Consider the following 21,753-nt stretch of genomic DNA (forward strand, 5'->3'; position numbering starts at 1 on the left):
AAAACAATCGCAAAAATGGATGCTTATTTAATTAAGCTCAATGTTAGGGCAACTGAGGAAACCCTGCACTCCAGGTTCTGTGTCCAGAAACGTTGGTGAGTTTTTAGAGAAGGTGGTGGAAGCAAGAAAACGTTTGCTTCCAATGCAGACCCTGACTGTACTGCAAAGGCACCTCTTGCCCCCTCCCTGGCCTCCTGGTGAAAAGATTCCTTTTCATACACCTTTTAGAGTCAGGTTACGACTATTCAAAGAAAGTTGGTATTTCTCAAGGCACTGTCTGTTGGGCATAATAACTGATGGGACAGTATTTGACCAACAAAATCTTGATCGTCATTATTTTAAAAGAACCAGGACTTCCCTCCCCACCCAAAGTTTATTTGTACAACATGTGTTTCAATTTAGCTTTATAAACAGAAGCTATAACCAACATATTAGGGTAAGTACAGCTTCACAAGCAGATTCCTGCGTAAATGAGAACAATGAAATGGTCTTTGTTTATGAAAATAATAAGCAAGATATAAATTTTAAAAAAACGCACGAAACGCTAACACCATACTGTATCATGACATCTAGTAGTAATGAATTCAAGGTGTCACTTTTGGAAAATGGGTAGGTGACAACAGCTTTATCCTGGTGTCCTGGACTCACCCTAGCTATTTGAAGAACATTTGCAGTTATCCTTTCCTGACCTGACAATCAGCTCTTCTTCTTTAACTGAGTGTAGTTAGTTGATGAGAGAATGTGCCTACCCGTACCTAATGGAAGGAAGGGTGGTTTTATGGCTCAGAACTCCACCATCCTCACTAGACAAGCCCTCTTCCTTCCTTCACTGAATCTCTGCAAAGATGTCAAGTGCATTTTATTTGGCATAGTGACCTTGGTAGCTTTTGGTCTGTATACTCTTAAGAATCTTAATTTCTTGCTCCCTAGTTTCTAAAAGTAAATATTAAAACACATAAAGCGTATACTTCTCAATTTGTTTTGAATACTCATTTTGAGTGTGTCTGGTGCAGGTGGGGTAGTTTATTTGGGGTAAAAAGGGAATAAGAAATAGTTTCTTAAGTTGCTCATGGTCTTTGGAGCATACAGGGTTTAGACATTAAATGGAGAACAAGTAAATGTACAGTAAGTCTCTGATATCTTTTTTGCATATGGGTTTCCAAGTTCTCATACCTTTCTCTGAGCACTGAGACGGAGTCTCTTCTCTGTGTCCAACAGCATGCTAGGGGGCATAGCATCGTGGTTAAGAGTCCACGTTTTAAGTCAACATGACATGGGTCCAAAACTCATCTTCGCCATTTAATCTCTCTCAGCCTCAGTTTCTTCAACTGCAAATGTATAATAATAGTACTTACTTTATAAGGTTGTTAGGATTATAGGAGATAATGCATATAAAGCACTAGACAAAATGACTATTGCGTAAACACTGACTAAATGTCAGCTGCTGTTGTTGGACATAATAGGAAGTACAAGATCTCCAGAAATTCGCAGTCTATTTGGAATATAAAATATATACTGCTTAAACAGCTTGGGGAATTCATGAAGCCACATGGTGAAAACTACCAAGGGCAGACATACCGTGTTTCCCCGAAAATAAGACCTAACTGGGAAATAAGCCCTAGCATGACTTTTTAGGATGACATCCCCTGAACATAAGCCCTAATGCGTCTTTTGGAGCAAAAATTACTGTAAGACCTGGTCTTATTTTCGGGGAAACATGGTAGATCACATTGCGGTTGAAAGGAATCTTAATGGAACAAGTGAATTCACAATCACAGCTGGGCCACTCACTTGAGGTGAAGTACATATTGCCTCACCTGGTTTATTTAAGTAAACTAAATATATTTTTGGAATTTGCTGTGAGCCAATTAACAATGGATCATGGGCCGCAGTTGGCCCACGGGCTGCAGTTTGGACACCCCTGGTCTAGACCATGCAGGGAGAATCTTTTTACTCCCTTTTCCATTTGGAGAAACCAAATCAGAAGTAACTCTCTTAAATGCTATAAGAGATATCAAAACAGCAAAGGAATTTTTAGCCAGGAACTCAGTTTGTGGTGGAGATAGGCCGCACGCAACTCTGCCTTCAGACCTCCCACCCAGGGCTGCAGCTCCCTGCTGTGTGGGAAGGAGGGGGCTCAGGTTGGGAGCCCCATCAACAGGCACAGGAGCCACACGCAGGACCCATTCATTGCTCCTCCTCAGCTTTGGGCTCAACTTCCTCACTCTTGGGTTCGTTTTGCTTTCTGACTGTCCCGCTTTCCTTGGCACTCGTGTATTTCCCAGTACTCGCTGATGAAGGGGAAGGGACCTGATTTCCAAAATGACCAGTGTCATTACTGGACAAAGACCCCTTCACAGTGAAATCAAGGTTTTGTCTTACATACATTACTCTCCTGTTCTTCAATGTCTTCTGCTTAGATTTAATTCCATTTCTAGCGTCTTCATTGTCATGTCTCAATGCCAATAGAATCCAAACTCAAATTTTGATTGGCACTGCTTATGTTGATATGTATTAATAATACAGTGACTTGAGGATATTTTATCCGCCATCTTAAGTGATGAGTCACCATAAGGCCATCTTTGACGACCCTCTTTAAACTTCCATCCCCTCCTCACTCCTTTTCCCCTTTCCTTGCTTTAATTGTTTCCCCCCACAACCTTTGTCACACACTGTATATTTTACTTACTTTGTTAAATGCGGGAATGAATGGCAGTACCATGAGACTTGTTCTCTTGGAAAAAAACTTGACTTTGAAAAAACTAAGTTTATGTAGTTTGATGGTGAATCTATATTATCAAAATACTGGGACCTCAGAAGTGCAAACCTCACTTTGTATAACTTTAAAAAAAAAAGATTCTGTTTGGAAATTTTTAATTTGCCTATAGCTTTAAAAAAAAACACCTCAGATTTTGTGTAATGAGGTAGGAATCATGATTAATCCTGGGTCTAGTTTAGTACCACTTTAAATGTAACTCAAAATGGTTCTTTCTTGATATTTGACATGCTATATAATAGCTTCTTTATAATTCTTATGTCCACAAACTAATTTTGCTAGTACTGGTTATAGCTTTTTTGTAAGCCTTTTTGAATTGAGAAATACAAGATTTGACAGTCTTCCTTTGTGACCTGCGGTTTGTAATATTTATTGTTCGGCTAATTCCTATCAGCAATTAGTTAATTGGTAGTTTGTACCTATATTGACACTCAACACACAGGGGCTTGTTTAATAGCTGCTGTCTTTACTTGGAAATTAGCATATCAAAGGGGTTCAGCATAATGTCAAATTGTACTTGTGTTTACTTTCATTTCCAAGGCTAATTGTTGGGGGTTTTTTCCTGCACCCTTTTGATAATTTAAAAGAACCCCAATTGAGAATCATTATGTAAATAAACCATCATGACCTAAGCAGAATAGTAACTCTTATTAGTACGTGTGTCCTTTGCTTATATATGGTTCAGATTTGAGTTTGCTTTAGTAAAATCTTATGTAGTCATAGATGGAAGGAACCAGAGAGATAAATATTGAGAATTTTTCTAACTGAAAGTATTTCCCATTTAACTCTCATCATTTACTCATTCTTACAGTCATTCCTTCAACCACCTTGCTGTGTAATGTACTATGTCCCAGACACCGGGGATGCAAAAGTGAACAAGAAAAGCTCCCAGCCTGCAAGGAACTCAGCATCTAGTTATTAGTCCCTACAAGCTATAGGAACTCTTTTCTGCTATAGCCAAGTGCTGAGCCACATCCGCTATTAGATCTTAGGACTATCTCATGGCCATTATTGCCCCGCTGTATACATGTCAGTGCCTGGCACACCTTTTATAAAGGCAGGAGGCAACATTCTTTCGGAGCTTCAGCAGATTCGGCGTCTTTTCCTCCATTTTAGCTGCAGTTTCAAATGGTGTAGCTGGAAAGCCCTGAAAATGTACACTTGTACATTTTTAAGTGTCCCCGACTACACTGTAACCACCTCCTGTTTTCCCAGTGCTGCCATTAGTGGTTACCATAATCATCTGTAATGCTAGCTTCTAAGAACCATGGTACAAGAGCTTCTTTTATAATTTCCCAGATGGGAAGGAACATGTACAAGCCTGTTAGAGTTGCAGAAACTGGAAACAGCACCGTGGATTTGTATTTTTGGAATTTTGGGGCTTATTTAAGTGCTCAAAGTCAAACTTAGGTATCCATTAGGAATCAAATACCAATTCAGAGAAAACTCATGTGCCACTCTAAGGGGAATAAATCATATTAAAGTAGTTTATAAAAGAAACTCCTGGAAACAACCATTTTTATATTCAGACTGCTGTTGCATGTACTCTGTAGGATGCCATGATAAATGCTGATATATAAGCCACGGTCTCTTCATTTGTTTGGAGCACTGTCCCTAAGCAGTTTTGTTTTCTACTTGGATAGTAGTGAAATGAGAAGTTAAAAAGTAGGAAAAAAAATAATTATAAATTGCCCATAAGCATAGGGAATAAAGATGGAATTAAAAAGGTCTTCAGTGGCCCCTAGTTTTTGCCGTGTCTTTGTTTACTTGTTTTTTCACAGGGTTTTGTGACTTGTTATCAGACCCTTGACCTTTTAACAAGGAAACTCAGCCATTGGGGGAAGGTGTCTGAAAATCTGCGTTTGTACTTTTTTTTATTGTCTTTTAACCTGACCAATCTAACTCTAAAGAGGACTGCTTCTAAACTTGGATCATAAAATGAATTTGTCCTCCTAGGTGTGAATTTTTTTCAAGCTAAGCTTCAACCTTAGTCTTAGATATTTTATGAGTTTTAGATCCATATAATATAATTACGTAGTTTCTATTTATTGAGACTGTAAGTATTTTAAATTTTTTCCATCCTCATTTTACAGTAGAAAATATTCAAGGATGAATACTTTATCATCTTTGAAAGAGCAAAAAGCGATAGGTAAATGCAGACTCTGAATCTTGGCTCTCCTTTTAAAGCCTAGTTCGAGGGAACTTGATATATTATGAGGAAAGGAGCAAGGTGTCAGTACTTAGTTTCCAGACATCACTGATGACAGCAGCTTTTGTAAAGCAGGTTCCTGAAAATCACTAGGTATGGAGAATAAAGGTTAGGAATTAACATTAATGTGTTCGCTCATTTATTCATTCAGCAAACATTGAGTAGTTTCCATGTTCCAGGCACTGTACTAAGGTCCTCCTCTTACATACTTCCTGTGTCATACCTAAAAATAGATTCCAGAGCTATTCAAATGTACATGTAAAAATAAAATTATAGCAGTGTTAGATGAAAAACTAGGTAAATAGTTAAGTATTAACTCTAGAGAAATCTTAATTTTCTGTGATATCAGAAGAGCCCCCAAAGTAAAACATCAGTGCTAGACTGAGAGAAAATATTTATAACATGTGATAGACAAGGGTTAATAAACCTAACAAAACAGCAATAACAAAGAAGTCTAAGAACTTCAAAGCAAAATGTGCAATGGATTTGATCAAAAAATTTACAGAAAAAAAGTAAATGACCAGTAAACAAGTGAAAAGTTGCTCAGCTTTGTTTATTGAATCTAAATTGAGATACCGTTTTCCAGCTGTCAAGATCACCATTAAATTAAAAAATAAGTGACAACAGCCAGTATTATTTAGTTATTCAGGATGAGCGGAAACAGGCTCTCTCTCACACTGATACAAATTCATGGGTCCAAAGGTGAATTGCTATAAATTTTTAGAAAAATAATCTAAACTCTATTCAGAGTTAAAATGTTCATAACCTTTGACCCAACAAGCTCCGTTCTAGTTATCTGTCAATAAATATAAGTCCCAGTAGTAAAGGATATATATACAACAATGTTTATTGTAGTGCTATCAAGTGGCTAAGAACTACAAACAACCAGAATGTCCGTTGCTAGGGGAATGGTTTAATAAAAAATAAATCCATGTCATGGAATATTATGTGGCTATTTAGAAAGCGGTTGGTAGACTGATATTTATAATATGATTCCATTAGGGAAAACAAAACAGAAAGGTTAAAGAGCTATTTATATGCAAGTGTGTGTATGTTTTTATGAGCATCAAAAAAGCTTTTTGAGGCTACACACACACACACAGTTAACATGGGTTACCTTAAAAAGTGAAGGTGGAAGTGCCTTTTTCTTTATAGACTTCTGTATAGTTTGACTTGTCACAACCAGCCTAAATTTTATAATGTAAAACCCCAAAATTGAGAAGTTAAGAAACAAAGAATGAAAAGGGAGGGAAAGTGGCCAAAGGGACAGGAGAAGACCAGGAAAGTATAGTTTCTTAGAAGCAAGAAAAAAGAGGATTGCTAGAGGAGAGAGATCACCCATGTCAAATACTCTTTAAAGATCAAGATGAGGACAGAGAAGCATTTGCTGCCCTTAGTGGACACACTAGGTGGTAGCAGTCTTGATGAGCAAGTGGAGTCAGAAGGCTCAGGGCTCGTGTGGGAGGGCAGGGAGTGAAGACAACTATTTGAAGCAGTCTGTGAAGGGGAGGAGAGAGATGAGAGAGTATCCAGGGGACTGTGTAGAGACCAGCATGATTTTATTTTTATTTTTGTTTTTTAAGGTGGGAGAGACTTCTGGTCCTTGTCCCTTGGTAAATGTGCCACTCTGTGCACCCTTTAGGCACAATAGAAAGCAGAGCAAGGAGACTGACGTGATGTTCACGCTGAGCGTGTTGAGTGTGATGACAGCTTCCCAGGATGCCGGGAAAGAAGGGGTGAGGGAAGGACATCACATCTGAGGTTCTCAGCGCTCACTGGCAATGATTCTTAAAGTCTAGGTTGGGACCCTCTTAGGATGGTTGCTGAGCCCTCTTGGGGACCTGAGAGCTAATCCTGAAATATAGGTCAGTTCTTAACAGTCCCTATGGGTGAAATATGTGCAATTCTATTAAACTTTTTAAACATTTATATTTGACTTGGAGCCACTACCAACCAAAAATAAATTATTAAGGGTTGCTACAATTTGGTATTCACAAATTAAAATCACGTGTTCCTAGAATTTATTCTAATTCAGCATTCTATTCAGAAGTCTGGCAATAATTGTCAAGTCCGCACACATAGTTGTAAGCCCTGCAGGTTTGATTCAGGACACTTTATCACTGTATCATCAGTGTTGGCCTGAGTTGGTCATGACGTTTGATTGCTGCTATTCTTGCTTTTTAATTATGTTACAGTAAGTTTAGCTTTATCATTATCAGTTTAGTTTATTGTGTGGTGTTTGGTTAACCTCTCAGTGTTTCTTGATACATATTTGGATCAACAATGTGTTTGTCTTATAATATTCTTATAACTAGACTTTAAGATACGTATGTCTTGTGGTTCATAAGGAATCACGCATCGTCATTTTGCTAACGCGCATGTGTATGTAACCCTCTGCCATTGGTTTGTATGGTGCACACTTCATAGTGATATGTTTCTTGGGAATTTTTGCTATTTAAATAACTGACAATATACTATCAAGGTAGGTATAATAAAATTACTGGGTATGATATCATATTTCAAACTCATATTCTTTCTATAAAAAGTAAATTATAAGCCATTTATAAATACATAAAGTATAAGCCATGATATATATTGCCAGCAATATGTTTACTGCAATTTGTTAAGTATGTTTTTGTCTAATTCTTTGTTATCAGATTCACTTTTTCCCTCCTGGAATGTGGGAACAAGTGAGATGGGCGGGGGTCTTTCCCTCACCATGGTAGGCTTTGGTCAGAGAGTTTGAAAGCCATCACTCTACGGGAGTAACTAGGTATGTGGCAAAGGAGGTACAGAGCTGCTCTGTTCAAATCTCGGTAACTCCCAGCCTCTAGCCTCAGACTGTGAGCTGGTCACCAAAAAGATGTCAGGAGCACAGGTACTATAATGTGGTTTTCACTTCCTGTTTCAGGATGTAAATGAAGACCCTGGGGAAGATGTGGCTCTCCTTTCCGTCAGTTTTGAGGATGCTGAAGCCACTCAGGTGTACCCCAAGCTATACTTGTCACCCCGAATTGAACAGTAAGTATCAGTGTCATTAATTTTATGTAGCCTGGTGCTTCTCCTTATAAACCAAATGTGTCTTGCTAATTCTTTTGCCACTCGAACTCTTAAAATGATTTCTGTTTTCTTAAAAATGAACCAGGAGTTTGGATTGCAGAGGACATGTGGTTAGTGTTTGCCACTGCCATCTTGGGATGAGTCTTAGTTGCGCAGTTGGTGATATGCATGCTGTACCCTTGCAGAGAGAGATGCGTAGGCAGACTGAGTCTGAAGTTGTGAGTCCTTCCAATGTTCCCTGGCTGCGTGTGGTCATAGCTTAAAGAGGACTGCTAAACAACAGCCTACCCAATTTCTTATATTTCTAACTATTTCAGTTCTTTGTAACAATGTAACTAGTCTCCTAAAAATATTAAGCCACAACTTATTCAGAAGTTAGTAAAGGTAATATTAAAAGCAGATAGCTTAAAAAGATGACGTGTTGGAATTGCTTTTCTGTGTCTAAAGAGCTCTGTATAATTTTACACAACATTCAGGCTACATGGTACAAGTAGTTTTAACCAAATAACTTTGCTCATCGGTAATGAATTTTACGAGGACTAGCTTCATAATGTGCTTATTGTTGGCCAAAATGCTTTAGTAGCTTATTCTACTTCAAAGGAAGCTGAGGTTCATTGAAAATAGATTGTAACCAGATTTGGTTGGGAACTTCTGACAGGCCAGATTTTTCATCAGCAGACAGAGATTTTACAGGCTCTGATTGAAATGGATTATTAAAATTCTCTGTAAGTCATTTAGTCAGGGTTGGCTGATTTCTGTCTGTGAGATGTGGTCACCACTCAACATTCATACACTAAGCCATGTTTACCCCCTCTGACCTTAGTTGCTCTAATTCGTGAATCGTGCACATGCCATCTTACACCCTGAAGTAGTTGTTTATCCTCAATTATGGAGATATGAGCATCACTAATCTACATACATTCTTTCATTTATTTGTATACCTCTGACAGCACCTAGGACAGCATTTGACAGTAGCAGGTGCTCAACGAATGTTTTAATGTTTAATTGAAAGTACTACCCCATCTCAGTAAGAGGTCAAAGAGCGCTGGAGACAGTACAGGGAAGTGGTAACAGGCACGGTTCTGGGGTCACACACATCTGGCGTAGACCCAGGCTCTGCCACTTACCAGTGAGTGAAACAGTTAATGTCTTTGAACTTGTTTTCTCATCTGTAAACTAGGAATAATAATACCTACTTCATAGTATTGTTTTGAGGATTATATTAAATATTGTTCACGAAGTGTTCATTGCAGGGCCTGCCATTATAGCGAGTCGTAGCTGTTCATGCTGTTATTATTGATATAGTTCATAGAAAAAGAATGAGTGAGTAAATGAGTGAATGATGGTGAGCAGAACACGTGGGGCAGAAGAAGACAAGATGGGTAAATGAGTGACAAATACTAGCTCTAGAGTGCCACTCTGCACAGTTAAATTAGGAAGATATTTTGGTGACGCAAAAGGAGAGATATTAATGAAACAATCCCAAGATGTAGGTACTAAGAATATGTTAGTTAAGCTGCAGCCAAGAATTCGCCAGCTCCGAAATCAATTTTCCGAGTTCCCACATTATTTTTCTTTGAAGTTACTGCATCTAGTTTACAAATAAACTTGCTCATAAAATATTTTTCCCCCTGAAAATCTAAGACCTGATGTAAACAATTATTAGCTCAGGATGTATTGTGAAAGTTATTTCCTATTTCCAAAATTGAGCTTTCTACATTTTCCTCCACATTCAGTTTGTGTTGAGAACTGGCCACCGCGCGCCTGTCCTGATCAGTTTCTTATTTTCGCTCCCGTAGCCTGTCCTTCACCAGACTCTGTCACTTGAAAATCTCAGTGACTCTTTTGCTCCTGTGCTTTTGCTCAAGCTGTTACCTCACGTAAAGCACCCTTCTCTCATGCTCTCTTCCTGTTGAAATATTGTACATTTTCTAAGGTTTTATTCAACTGTCATCTCTACCAGCCGTTTTCCCTGAGCACAGTTAGTCTGGTTTTCTCCTGAACTCTTAGAATAGTGAATGTGTATCACTTTCCTAATCTGCTCACCATAGATTTACTGAGTGATGTGCATCTTTTTTTCATCTTTTACTAAATTGCAAGCTGCCCAAGGGCAATGAACAAGTCCTTTTGTTCCTTTAATAAACAGTAGCTTGATTGGCAGTAGTCTAGGTCAATAAGTAATTCTCACAAGAAAATTTGAAAATGCTGCACAAGAGGTATTACATTTTTCCTGGTTGATAAAACTTCACTTAGTAGAACTGTATTTGTAATACAGGAAAAAACAAAAAACCTACCAAAAGTTCTTACATCCTTAAGTAGAAGTTGTACAAATGAGGTTTTAGAGAAAGGTTAAAATGGAAAGTGGTCAAATTGTGGTATGACTTTCGAAGGGCTTACATATTTGCTAAAGTTATTAATATCTTTGGTTAACTCTTGCAGAGTTCAGAGTATAGAACAGAAGTAATGTCATTTCAGCAAGGCCAAGGTTATAAGAAAGATACTAAGATACTAAGAAGTGAGTGAAGAGGGGTTGGGACTCTTACTGATATTGTGTTAGGCTCTTGTTTCTGTTCTGTGTTTCATACTCTCCTATCAACTCGTAGCTATCCAGGCATTGATTATAGACTCAGACTTGGACAGCTTTTTTCAGGAGTCATGGGAAAAGCATCCCATGGGGACCCGCCCAATCCAATGCCAGGCGCTTGCCCTAGCTGAGGCTTGTACTCTTTTTGACTTATGCTGTGGCTCTTTCTAGGAAGTCCTGAGCCCCATGCTGTGGATTTGAAGGCAGAGACCCAAGTGAGACCAATAGTGTGATTCCATATTAGGAAAAAACTGACAAGAAAATGCTTGTGTTCTCCTCATCTGCTCTCCATGGGCACGGAACGGGATCGTGAACCTGGGAGATTCCCCATTTCAGGCCAGCTAATCACTCTCTGCCCCAGCTATTCCATGCAGTGGGCAGGGATGTTATGCTTACATTAGCAAGTCTCAGAAACAGAAAAAGTCTGCTTGGACTCTTGCCATCGCATGTAGGAAAAGGGATCAATGTGTTGTACTTAAAGATTTCAAGGGACATGGATACCAAATGTCCCCAAATTAGACAATCCACAAAAGGGAACATCTGTCAGAGACACTGGGTAGAAAACTCCCCAGTGTATTATAATTTCTGAAGCTCTGAAATGAAGCTCCACTTCAGAAGTCTCTCTGTTTACCCGGGGTCCTGGAAAGTTGTCTGGTGTTTCTGGCAGCGCTGGAACACATGACTGCATCCTTCCTGGTGTTTAGATGCGTGTTGTTCCCTGGTCCCCCACTGGGTCTGTACGTGGCTTGCAAAGTAAATGCTTCTGAGAACTTGCTGTTCTCACACAAGGGACATTTATGAAATATACGTATTTCAGGCTCTATACATTTTTTTCCCAAAGAACTCAAATCAGTTGAATTTGTTTCTGTTCATTTTAAAAAAAAGGTGAGGTATGCGAACAAAACCTAGTGGTCAGTTATGCAAAACTGACATTGGTTGAATATTAGGGGAGGGGGGAAAAAGCTAGTTTCCAAACCAGTTGCCTTATTTTCCTGGCAGAAGAGCTGGAATTGTAAGATGACATCATCAGAGCTGGCAGTAAACACTCTCTACCTATCCCTCCTTCCCAGACTGTTGGCAGTTCCAGCAGTGACACCAGAGGCTAAATGGGCAGCAGAGTCTGACAGTTCTCCCTGCCGAAAGGTGTGGGCCCTTTTTTTGGCGTGAGCCAGTCTGTGCTGATGGTTTGACGAAAACCAGCTTGTCGTTCCCTGCGCTGTTCCCACTCGGTGCATAGAAAGAGGCCTTCAGCCCGAGGCGGGCCAGGTGGCATCTTTTCACAAGTACAGAATTTGTTTTTAGAACTTTTTGTTGTTAAGTTAAAGTCTGCCTTAGAAATAAGTACTCAAAGCTTACCAACCCACGACCGCTCTCATTAGCGAGGCCTGTGTGCCTGCAAATACGTGCTTTCCTTCTTTCAGGCAATGGAAACACAATGGGAGTTGACCAAGTTTAAGGCCCCTTGCTGGGTGCTTCAGAGGACAGCGAGCTAAATGGGACATGGCTTGTGCCCCTAATTTGCTGGTAAGATAGTAAGGGAAATAACAAATACGGCAAGCTCCGACTTGAGTTTTAGTAGAAAAGGCACGATAAGACTTGGCGTCATAAGCCCTCTGTTCCTCTACTTAATTAGTTGGCAACTTGCTCAAGATACTTAACCTTTTGGAGCCTCGTTTCATCTTCTGTAAAGGGGGGTAAATCTTAAATTTTGGTTTTATCTACCCCAAGGGGGGAAACATGGAAGTCCCCCCTGCAGTGTTTGGCACATGGTTGATGCTCAGTGATATAAACGTATTAAGTCATATAAATACCTAAGAAAAGACTTACTAAGTACTGTTAAGAGTTCAAGGGAGGAGCAGATCATATTTCCATTTGATTTGGTGAAGAGGGGACTTTGGAAGGTTTGGGGAAGCCTGGCTCTTCCAATGTCATGTGGCTTTTGTAGAGATTAGACACGTATTGTAACCATAATGCAAATGCATTTGTCTGCGGTAGTACGTACTTTAAGATGTTTAAGTTGCTCTTCACTTTACCATCCCATCTGAGCCTCACGATACTATTCCTAGCCGTGTTTCAAATACATCTTTTTCCCTCTATACCCTGGAATTTGTAGACCCTTCCTGGTCTCCTTTGCTGCCTCTACATCCCTTTTCAACCCATTAAATTATGCTAAATTCTGTTTCCCATGACTCCATTCCTAGAGCTCTTCCGTGGCCTTACGCTGTTGTGGAGGACCCCCAGACCCCCATTTCTAGTCCTAACTTTTCTCCCTGTTTACAGATTAGTGTTTCTAGCCACTTAATAGTCCTGTCTCTGTGTGTGTTCCGTTGACATCTCAAATTCAAAGTGTCTGAAACGAAACTCATCATTCCTCCAATAAACTAATGTTCGTCTTCACAACCTGTTTGTATTCATGACCCTCTCACTTTCTTAAGTGCCCAGGTGCCATAGCTCGAAGACGTTAGCCAACCTATTGTTTTGTACTAGAAATAAATCCTCTCTGCACAGTCTCTCTCATTCTTGTCATGCCTACCGTCATTTCCTAGTTCAGTCCTTCAGTTGCCATGTCTCCTGGTGGCCTTTTCACTCTTCTTCCTATTTTAGTTCTCACACAGAGCTGTCACTGTCTTCCTGAGCTAAGTTCCGGTTGTGTAACATCCTTTCCTTGCTCGGCATCATCGTGCCCCCTCTTACCAGCTGAGTTAAGTGCACGTCTCTCAACCTGCCAGTCCCAGCTGACCCTTCTCCCCAGGCTGGGCTCTGGATGTATCCTGTTGGGCCAGACTGGGGTTGTTGGTGATATCCTGTGAATACACCTTGTGTTTTCTCACTTCCACTTCTGTGCTTGGGCTGCCTCTTACACCAGAACATTGCATTTATTTCCCTCTCCCAGAGGCTCTGTCACAGTGCCGTCTGTCCTCTTAGATCTCCTCAGTCACCTCCTCCTCCTTGGACCTTTTCCTGGCCACTAGCACCTGCGTCCCCAACCAGACTGTACTTTCCCCCCTATGTCTGTGCCTCTGTTGTTGCCGTGGACTGTGAACTCCTTAGGGTGGTCTCTGTTTCCCTCAGATGAGGGGTGATGAGCCACAGCCCATCTCCTGCCAAACTGGCTCTGTCCTTGGGTCCTGCCCGAGCTCAGCCGCACCCCCCACTGATTGGACTCCCTGGTGGGGAAGGAAGTTTGAATCTGTTAGATCCTTGTGCCTACAAAGCACATGGTCTCCACAGTCGGCGTTCCTTGCTGTGCCGTGTGGCTGGCCGCAGACTTGCTTCTCTGTGGACTCCTGGTGGTGTTTCTGAGAGGTGGAGCTTTATTTCATGGGCGCGGTTGATCACCTGAATCCTGAAGGGGGTAAGTCTGATTCTGACCTCATGTACCCTCTCATCTACTCCTGTTGTGGCCTGTCCAGCCTCCCTGCCCCCTGCTTTGCGCCACCTGTGCCTGGCCCCAGCCCTGGTCACTTGGGACATTGGGTAGCCTATAATCTGCAAAGCCAAGGTAACCTGAAACTTGACTGAAGGGCCTAGGGAAAGGGTATGGGGAGCTGAAATTAAGATAACGCTGTTTAGAAGTATGAGTGAGGTTTAATGAGATTGTGGATATTAAATTCAGATAAATCAGACGAAATAGGCTTTTATAAAGCGGTGAGCAAATTCAGTATTTTATGATTTTATTTAAATTTAATACTGAACTCAGCATTGAACAGGATGGAAGATTTTCATTTTAGATGCTCAAAAGATGTTTTTTAGAATAATTAGAAAAATTGTATAGTTAAACACAGATAGATTTGGAAAAAAAAGATAATTCTTGCATTATTTTTTTTAACCTACATTAATTGTCTCAAGAAATGAGACCCCACATCTCTTGGGGTGATTTTATCAGGGTTTAAGTAATAGAACATCATAGTAAACATAGTTTAATTTAGCCTTATTCATGTTTACTTGAGTCACTGAGATAATCCTATAATAAATATTGTGCTCCTGGAGGGTTCTCCCCCCACCCCCCCGCTTTGATAAATATACACTCCTGAGTATGCTAAGACAACCAGCTGTCAGGAGAAGATGTGTATTGGTTTTAGTGGAGCAGCTATCTTAGCCTCTGGGGACTTGAGATGTTGGTTTTATTAGTCTGGGAGCAGGGCCAAAGGGGTTCTTCGTGACTTAGAATGGAATTCTGAAAAGTAAGTTCAGCAAGTTTTCATTAGCAAGTTTGGCCTTTTGTGTTGCCTGTGCCTCCCAAAAGATTAAGAGCTCAGCCTGCACTTTGAAACATTACAAAAAAGAACCAGAACGGAATTTAGTTTGGGGAGAAAATCAATCAGCCCCCAAATACCATATTTTTGGAAACATTCTGGCATAGAACTCCTACCTCCCCAGACGCCTAAGTTAGTGATATATCGATGTTTCTTTTTTTTTTTTTTTTAATCTAGCTTTGCTTTTGGGCAGGAAATATACATTTAAAAAGAAGATACATACAAGTTCCTGATAACTAAAATCTCACTGGTACAATTTTCTTAAACTCGTTTGACCCTTAAGCTCTGTCTCAGATTTATTTTGTGTCTTTGGGCAGCTCTGTGCCTTGTTCTCTCTTAAATGCTCTTTTCCTCTCTACAGCGTAATGATTACCTTAGAACTATAAGATGTAATGTGTTTTCATTTTAAAAATCAGACCTGGCAGTTTTCTGCTAAACATCTCAAGAGTTTTGTGCAGTTTTTCTGTAAGGAAGATGAGAAGTTCGTGACTTGCAGTGTAACATTGTCGCAACAGCAGAGCTCTGGACACGGAGCTTTCCCATACTGCTGTGTGCAGTCAGCGTCCACTTCTATTTATTCTCAAGTAGGAAAATCCTCCTCAGTGGAAGGTCTGCGATGAAGAGTGGTAGTTAACAAAAACACTAGGCTGTGTTAGAGCAAAGAAATTATACAGTGGAAGAGAAAGTGGCCTGGAATATTCCAGAACTGATGGAAGGCACCAATCCTCAGATACAGGAAGTACAGTGAATCTCACATAGGCTAAGTAAAAAGAAACTGATGGCTAGACACATCCTCTGAAAGTGCAGAACACCATAGATTAAAAGTATCCTAAGTTGACACATTATGTTTAAAGGAACGGCAGATTGAGACAGAACTCTTTAAAAATCTGATGAGAGCCATCGACTTTGCCCCAAGAAAAATGGACAGACACAGAAAGTTTAAATACAGTCTTGAGAGTAGCACACCCTGCCCTGAAGCCAATTCATAAACCTCATTTAAGGATGCTTGTTGTAGATTTCATTCTGCCATTTTAATACCTTCTGTAGTATCTCATGCTAGAAAAATCACTGAAGCTTCAAATTTAATATCGCAGTGTAAGTTACCCTCCAACACTGCCCATCTCCTCTTCCCCTAAATCTGCTTTTCTCCTTTGTTCTTTATTTTTATCACCATTCCAGGGACTCCAGCCATGAAACGTAGGCATCCTATTTTTGACCTTCCTCTTGGCGTTGTTGCCCTCGTCTAAACAACTGTCCGTTGATTTTGCCTCCACAGTATCGCTCACATTCATCTCCTCACCTTTCCCCAGCCCCATTTCAAGCCTCTATGTCTCTTACTCTTTGCCAGATTAATCTTTGGAAAGCTGAGCTCGATCCCTGGTACTCCCTTGCTTAGACGCTCTAAGTGCCTCTTTACTGGACAGGTGAGAAAGCTGCACGGACACAGTCCTGTCGGCAAAGCCTCCGTGCCCACCACCTTCACCGTCTCTGTGTGCCATGCATCCCACATGCTTGGACCACGGGTGGTGGACCAGGGACAGGAACTTCTGGGGATTCTTCATTTTTTAGAGCTGGAGCTATATTTGTTTGCAATCTTTTATTCCAACACGTTTTGTAGCAGGAGCACTCTAGAGTTTCCACTCGGCCATACTGCGAGATGTTCTTCTGCGCTGTGTGTTGATGGGTCCAGTTTTCTGCGGGGATTGACTGTGATTATAGATGCGCTCTGGACGGTATTCCGGTGGTGGTCTACTTTGTAGCTGTTGGGACTCTTTTCTGTTCTGGTGGTTTTTTTAGTAAACCTCTGTTCTTTGAGGTAACTTATCTGAGCTACTAGCCCATTATTTCAGCTGGACTCTGCATCCACTCTTTCCCCACTTCCATCTGGTTGCCGTACTGCAGGCCAGGTGGGCTTTCTAAAACCAATCTGATCACATCGTTCTCTTGCTTGGAAACAAAGTTCATTACCTTTCCTCATAGATGATCACTCATCAGCTTTATCTAACTCAGAGCTTTTCCCTGTACTTTCCAGGTATATTTTTTTTTTTTCTTTTTTTTACTACCTATATGTAGCTTATCATCAAATTCTAGCTTTTTTTTTTCTTCTTCCTACTGTCTTGAAGTTTGAACTCCTCCAGGTCTTGGTTTCCTCCTGTCCTGTAGTTTCAGTTACCTTCCCCTTTAGTCCTTTTTGTCAAACGCTGGGTGGAGGTGGAAACTAATGTGGCATAAGATTATGAAACAGATGGTCACCAACACTGAGGCAGTTCTTCCCACCCCTTTCAAATGTGAGGACCTGTTTCAATGTCAAAACCTTTCACATGAGGGTGGAAGGAGGGCTTGACTGCAAAGAGGCAACACGGAGGTTGTTTGGGATGATGGAATTGTTCTGTGTCATGGTTGAGGTGGTGGCTGTACAACTGTGCACTTGTCAAAACGCTTAGAACTGTGCATCACAAAGAGTGAGTTTTCTTTGGGTAAAGAATACATTTAAAAAAACATTTCACAGACCTATATACGTAGAAGTAATAATACTTTTTAGCATTTAATGTTAATAAATGGTGAATGAAATGCCTTTTAAATGGACTTGTATTTGATTAATCACAACAGTATGTATACTTGAAACATGGATATACTGCGGTGCCAAAAACTGTATACACATTTTAAGAGAAGTTATCTATGTATGACTTTTCGAAGTTGAATTGAATTATGGTAGGAATGTGTAATTGCAAAAGTCAAATGTGACTTGTATTTCCCTTTTGTTATCGAGGTATATATTATTACAATTTTAATACAGTTTTTTCATTTCTTAAAATATGTGTACATTTTTTTGGCACCCTCTGTATATATACACTTGTGCTGTACGTGTGTGGATATGTGTATATACACATCTGGGTGTGTGATGCATACGTATATTTTATATATGTGATATAGCTCACACACAACATTTATTCAGAGGCTTGATGTCCAATAATGAGAAAGCCTATTATATCAAGCCTAAGGCCCTGTAGTGTCATGAAGCCAACAGATTGGGAACATTTGTTACAAGGGATGTATAAAAGATGGCCATTTTTCTAAGAATTTTGTTGTTTATATTTATTGATATTTGCTTAAATAAGAGCACATTTTAACTTTCTTACTCTCGAAATAGCTAACATAATTACTATGTTAGGAGGCAGTTTTTAACCTTACTGTTTTGTCTCATAGTGGAGTGACAGATCCACGAAGAGCTCTGCCACTTTCCCTCCTCTCTACCCAACACAAATACCTCGGTTTCTTAATTTAGCTCCCAGTGGGGACAGAGGAATTCCAGAAGGAGTAAGGATCTAGGGTATTGAAACGAACCCTTTGGAGCTTTCCTCTTGTGTTTGAGCCTTGACCCCCATGAAACTCACGTGGTTCTCAGCACTTCCTTCTCCAGGGCCCCTCGCTCTCAGATGTACCACTGTTTTCTCATGTTTCTCAGTATGTTTTTATCTACATAGTGATCTGTTAATTGGTCACATTAATGTAATATTTTTCACTTAGTTTTCAGAGCAGAGTGTGGGTGTGGATAGGGGGACCTGTCAGTTGTGTTTTAAAAATAAAGTCGTTCTACCTCATGCTTCTCCCTAAAAAAGTATCTGGTTTGTTATGTCCACACCACAGTTTCAAAGGGTAATTATTTAGTACCAAAAGTAGCGGCATGGCTCTTGATTACTAGTGTTCGCGGTAGGTAGGTGATGACTAAGGCTCTCAATGTACAAAGTAGAAACCCTTCACTGTTGTTGGAGGAAAGGTCTGACACCAGTGTTGTCAGGTTTTACTGTGTGAACTTTGATTAAAAAGCATATAATTTGATTCTGGTATGTCTGATTTTGATTCTCATAATACAAGGCTAATAATTATATCAGAGTTTTTCTGTACTTGTTAAAATTCAGACACGCTGTCTTTCACTAGCAGCACTAATGACTTTAATGAATGGAGTAGCCTTTGGTTGAAAACAAATAAATGACAAGTTAACATAATTTTGTAAGTAGGACCATAACAGGGAATGAACACCCCGTCTGTGAACAGTACCTTTTGCGGACAGCTTCAACAAAATAGAGGTCCTTCTTGAAAAAGACTAAAATCGGCTACCTTGCCAAATTTCAGCTAAACCAAACCATTAATTTGAAGAAGTTATACATCAGTGGAAAATTCATTTTACTGACAACCTTTTTTTCCCTCTACATGCAAGAACTTCCCCCTCCCACTTTGTAATCCCTCCCTCCCTCCCTACTCCACCCCAATCTTTAAAAAGTATGATGTAAGATTGGTTTGTTTTGTGCCAGGTTTTCCTTCTGGAACAGATTTTATAGCCATGTTTCTCTGAGAAAAAGTGTTTATGACCAAAGGGTGATAACATTTCCACGTTTTCATTTTCTCTTCTGATCTAGTACATTTTTCCTAACTTTAACTTTGTTAGAATTTAACATGCTCAATCTAATATGTACATTAAAGCCAAATAAAATTATTTTGAAAGCTTTCAAGGATTCATTAACTATAATGCCATATATAATTCCTTGGGGGGGAAAAACAGATTATAGAGCATATTATTATCATTTTAAAATTTCAGATTTTTCTGTTCATACAGTGAGGAAACCCTTCAAAATATTTTTTTGTAGATATTATTTGTTTTGGTATTGGTCTTTATTATTTCCACTGTGTTAGGGTTATTCACCAACGTCTGCCTGTTCATTTACATTTCACATAGTCTTTCTTAAAAATACAGATAAACTTGGCCCTGTTTGGTCTTAGTCAGTGGAGAATCTAATGTTGAGAGTCCAAATGGTAGAAACAGTTGAAATGGTCATTGGTAGGGAAATTACTTCATATACGTTGCATCGAATACAGCAGTAAAGAAGAAGTAGGTAGATTTCTATGTACTCATGTGGAAGGATTTCTGAATTGAAGAGAAAGAACAACTATCAGAAAAACGAGCAGAATCATGCATTTTAATGTAAAAAAATTAAACATCACAACCATAGTGTGTATTTTCTACAAAGGAATATGTGGGTGTGTATGTGTGTACTGGATACTAATAATAGTTAACACTTAATGAGCACGTATGTCACATGTTTTAAGTACTCTATGCCCATGAACTCATGTGCTCCTCACAACATGCCTGCAATGTTTGCTGTTACTATTGTCCCCATCTTACAGATGGTGACACTGAAATTCACAGAGGGTCAGCCTCTTGCATGAATCACATCCTCATAGGTGGTGGTACTACCGTTTGAATCTAGGTGGTTTGACTCTTAACAGGATTGAGGGTAGAGATCAAAGGGAACTTTAGCCTATTGGTCATGTTTTCACTTTTTTCAGGGTGAATCTAGGCCTTTTCATTATGAAATTAAAATTAACTCATAAAAAAATTGAAAAGATTAGAATAAATGTACTGGATATTTGATGACTTACGCACTTTTTGGTGGAACCTGTGTTCTGCATATAATAAATGCTGTTCTCTGTGTGGCTTCTGAACATTTGGTAACTGTCTAAGTACTGTCCTGAAGTGCTGCAGGGTTTCTCAGCCGGCACTATTGACATGTTGGGCTGGATAATTCTTTTTTGCTGGGGGCTGTCCTGTTTCGAAGGATGTTTAGCAGCATCCCTGGCTTCTACACACTAGATGTCAGTAGCACCCATCAACACCCCAGTCATGACAATCAACAATGTCTATAGTGTCCCCTGGGCAAAAGATGCTGGGGGACGCAAAGTTATTCCCAGTGGAGAACCACCAATCTTCTATCATTGTCCTTTAGGACCCTCAAGAATCTATTTGTACCTGTGCTAAGCTTTAGAAATAGTCTTCATTCATACCCTTGAACTGTTTTCTATCAGTATATATAAGAGTTGTTGTGCCTAGATCATGCAGAGCAATTAGAAATGGAAATAAAATCTTGGACCTTTCTGTACTCTCCCGTTATTACCCAAGTCCCATCTCACCCCCAAACTCAGAGCCGCTGGTATTTGCAGAGGCTATGTGTGCTGTACAGCCACCTTGCTTTTAGAGTCTCTCCAGTTCACCATCTACTTCCTGTCCTCCCTTAGGAAGGAAGGCCGGAACGCTCCACTTGGTACCATGTTGAAAGTGTGTTTCTCCATTTGTGTCTTTCATCTCATTTCTACTTTTCATTCCATGAACAAATATCTCTTAGTTCTGTTTCCTCATAGACTTTGTTGATCTGAGCAGTTTTGCATATTTACATTTTGGGGCTGATTTTTATGGCCTTATTGGCTGGGTCCCCTGAACATTTTAGTTCCAAAGACGAACATCTCTCAAAGATCAACAGGACACAAAGCCCAGTTCTGTCTTTTGCCCAAATTCTCAGACCCTGGGAGATAAAGTTGCTCAGCCAGAAGCAGAATCTTCACCTGTGCTCTCGACAGCCACTTCAGCCTCCGCCCTGGCCCACCTGTGCCTCCCGTGGTGGGAAAGTCTATGAAATACAAAGGCAGACACTGGTTAAGAGCAGTGCTTTGCAGTAACAGATTTGGTATTGAGGCCCGACTGCCATCCTCTGGTGATGTGACCTAGTGTATGTCACTTAATCTCTATAACTCGATTTCTTCATCTATAATCCTCGTAGAGTTTTTGTCAGAATCGAATCAGAGAAGGTGTGTAAAGCATTTAGCATCGTGCCTGGCACGTCATACACACCTGATAGATGGTAAGTTGCTGTTCTTACTGCTACTGCTGTCATCCCAATCAACATCGTCGTCCTCCTCTTGAAATGTTCAGGGACCCCAGTTTTTGCAAATGGCCCTCCAGACGCTGTGCTCCGGGACCTTAGGTAATACCAGTCACCTGAATTCCATCAGGTAAGCGTGTGGGGGAAATGGAAGA

At 40.1% G+C, this 21,753-nt stretch overlaps 1 protein-coding gene across 1 annotated transcript in view; it reads left to right on the forward strand.

The window, feature by feature from the left end:
• BABAM2 (BRISC and BRCA1 A complex member 2) overlaps positions 1-21,753 on the forward strand; it is a 367,400-nt gene that overhangs the window by 192,518 nt on the left and 153,129 nt on the right. Inside the window, exon 7 of the mRNA XM_019735370.2 lies at positions 7,897-8,006. Coding sequence (XP_019590929.1) covers positions 7,897-8,006 — 110 coding nt within the window. The remainder of the gene's footprint in view (positions 1-7,896; positions 8,007-21,753) is intronic.

Source organism: Rhinolophus sinicus, linkage group LG05, assembly GCF_036562045.2.
Source record: "Rhinolophus sinicus isolate RSC01 linkage group LG05, ASM3656204v1, whole genome shotgun sequence".
In the NCBI taxonomy this organism is placed as follows: Eukaryota; Metazoa; Chordata; class Mammalia; order Chiroptera; family Rhinolophidae; genus Rhinolophus; species Rhinolophus sinicus.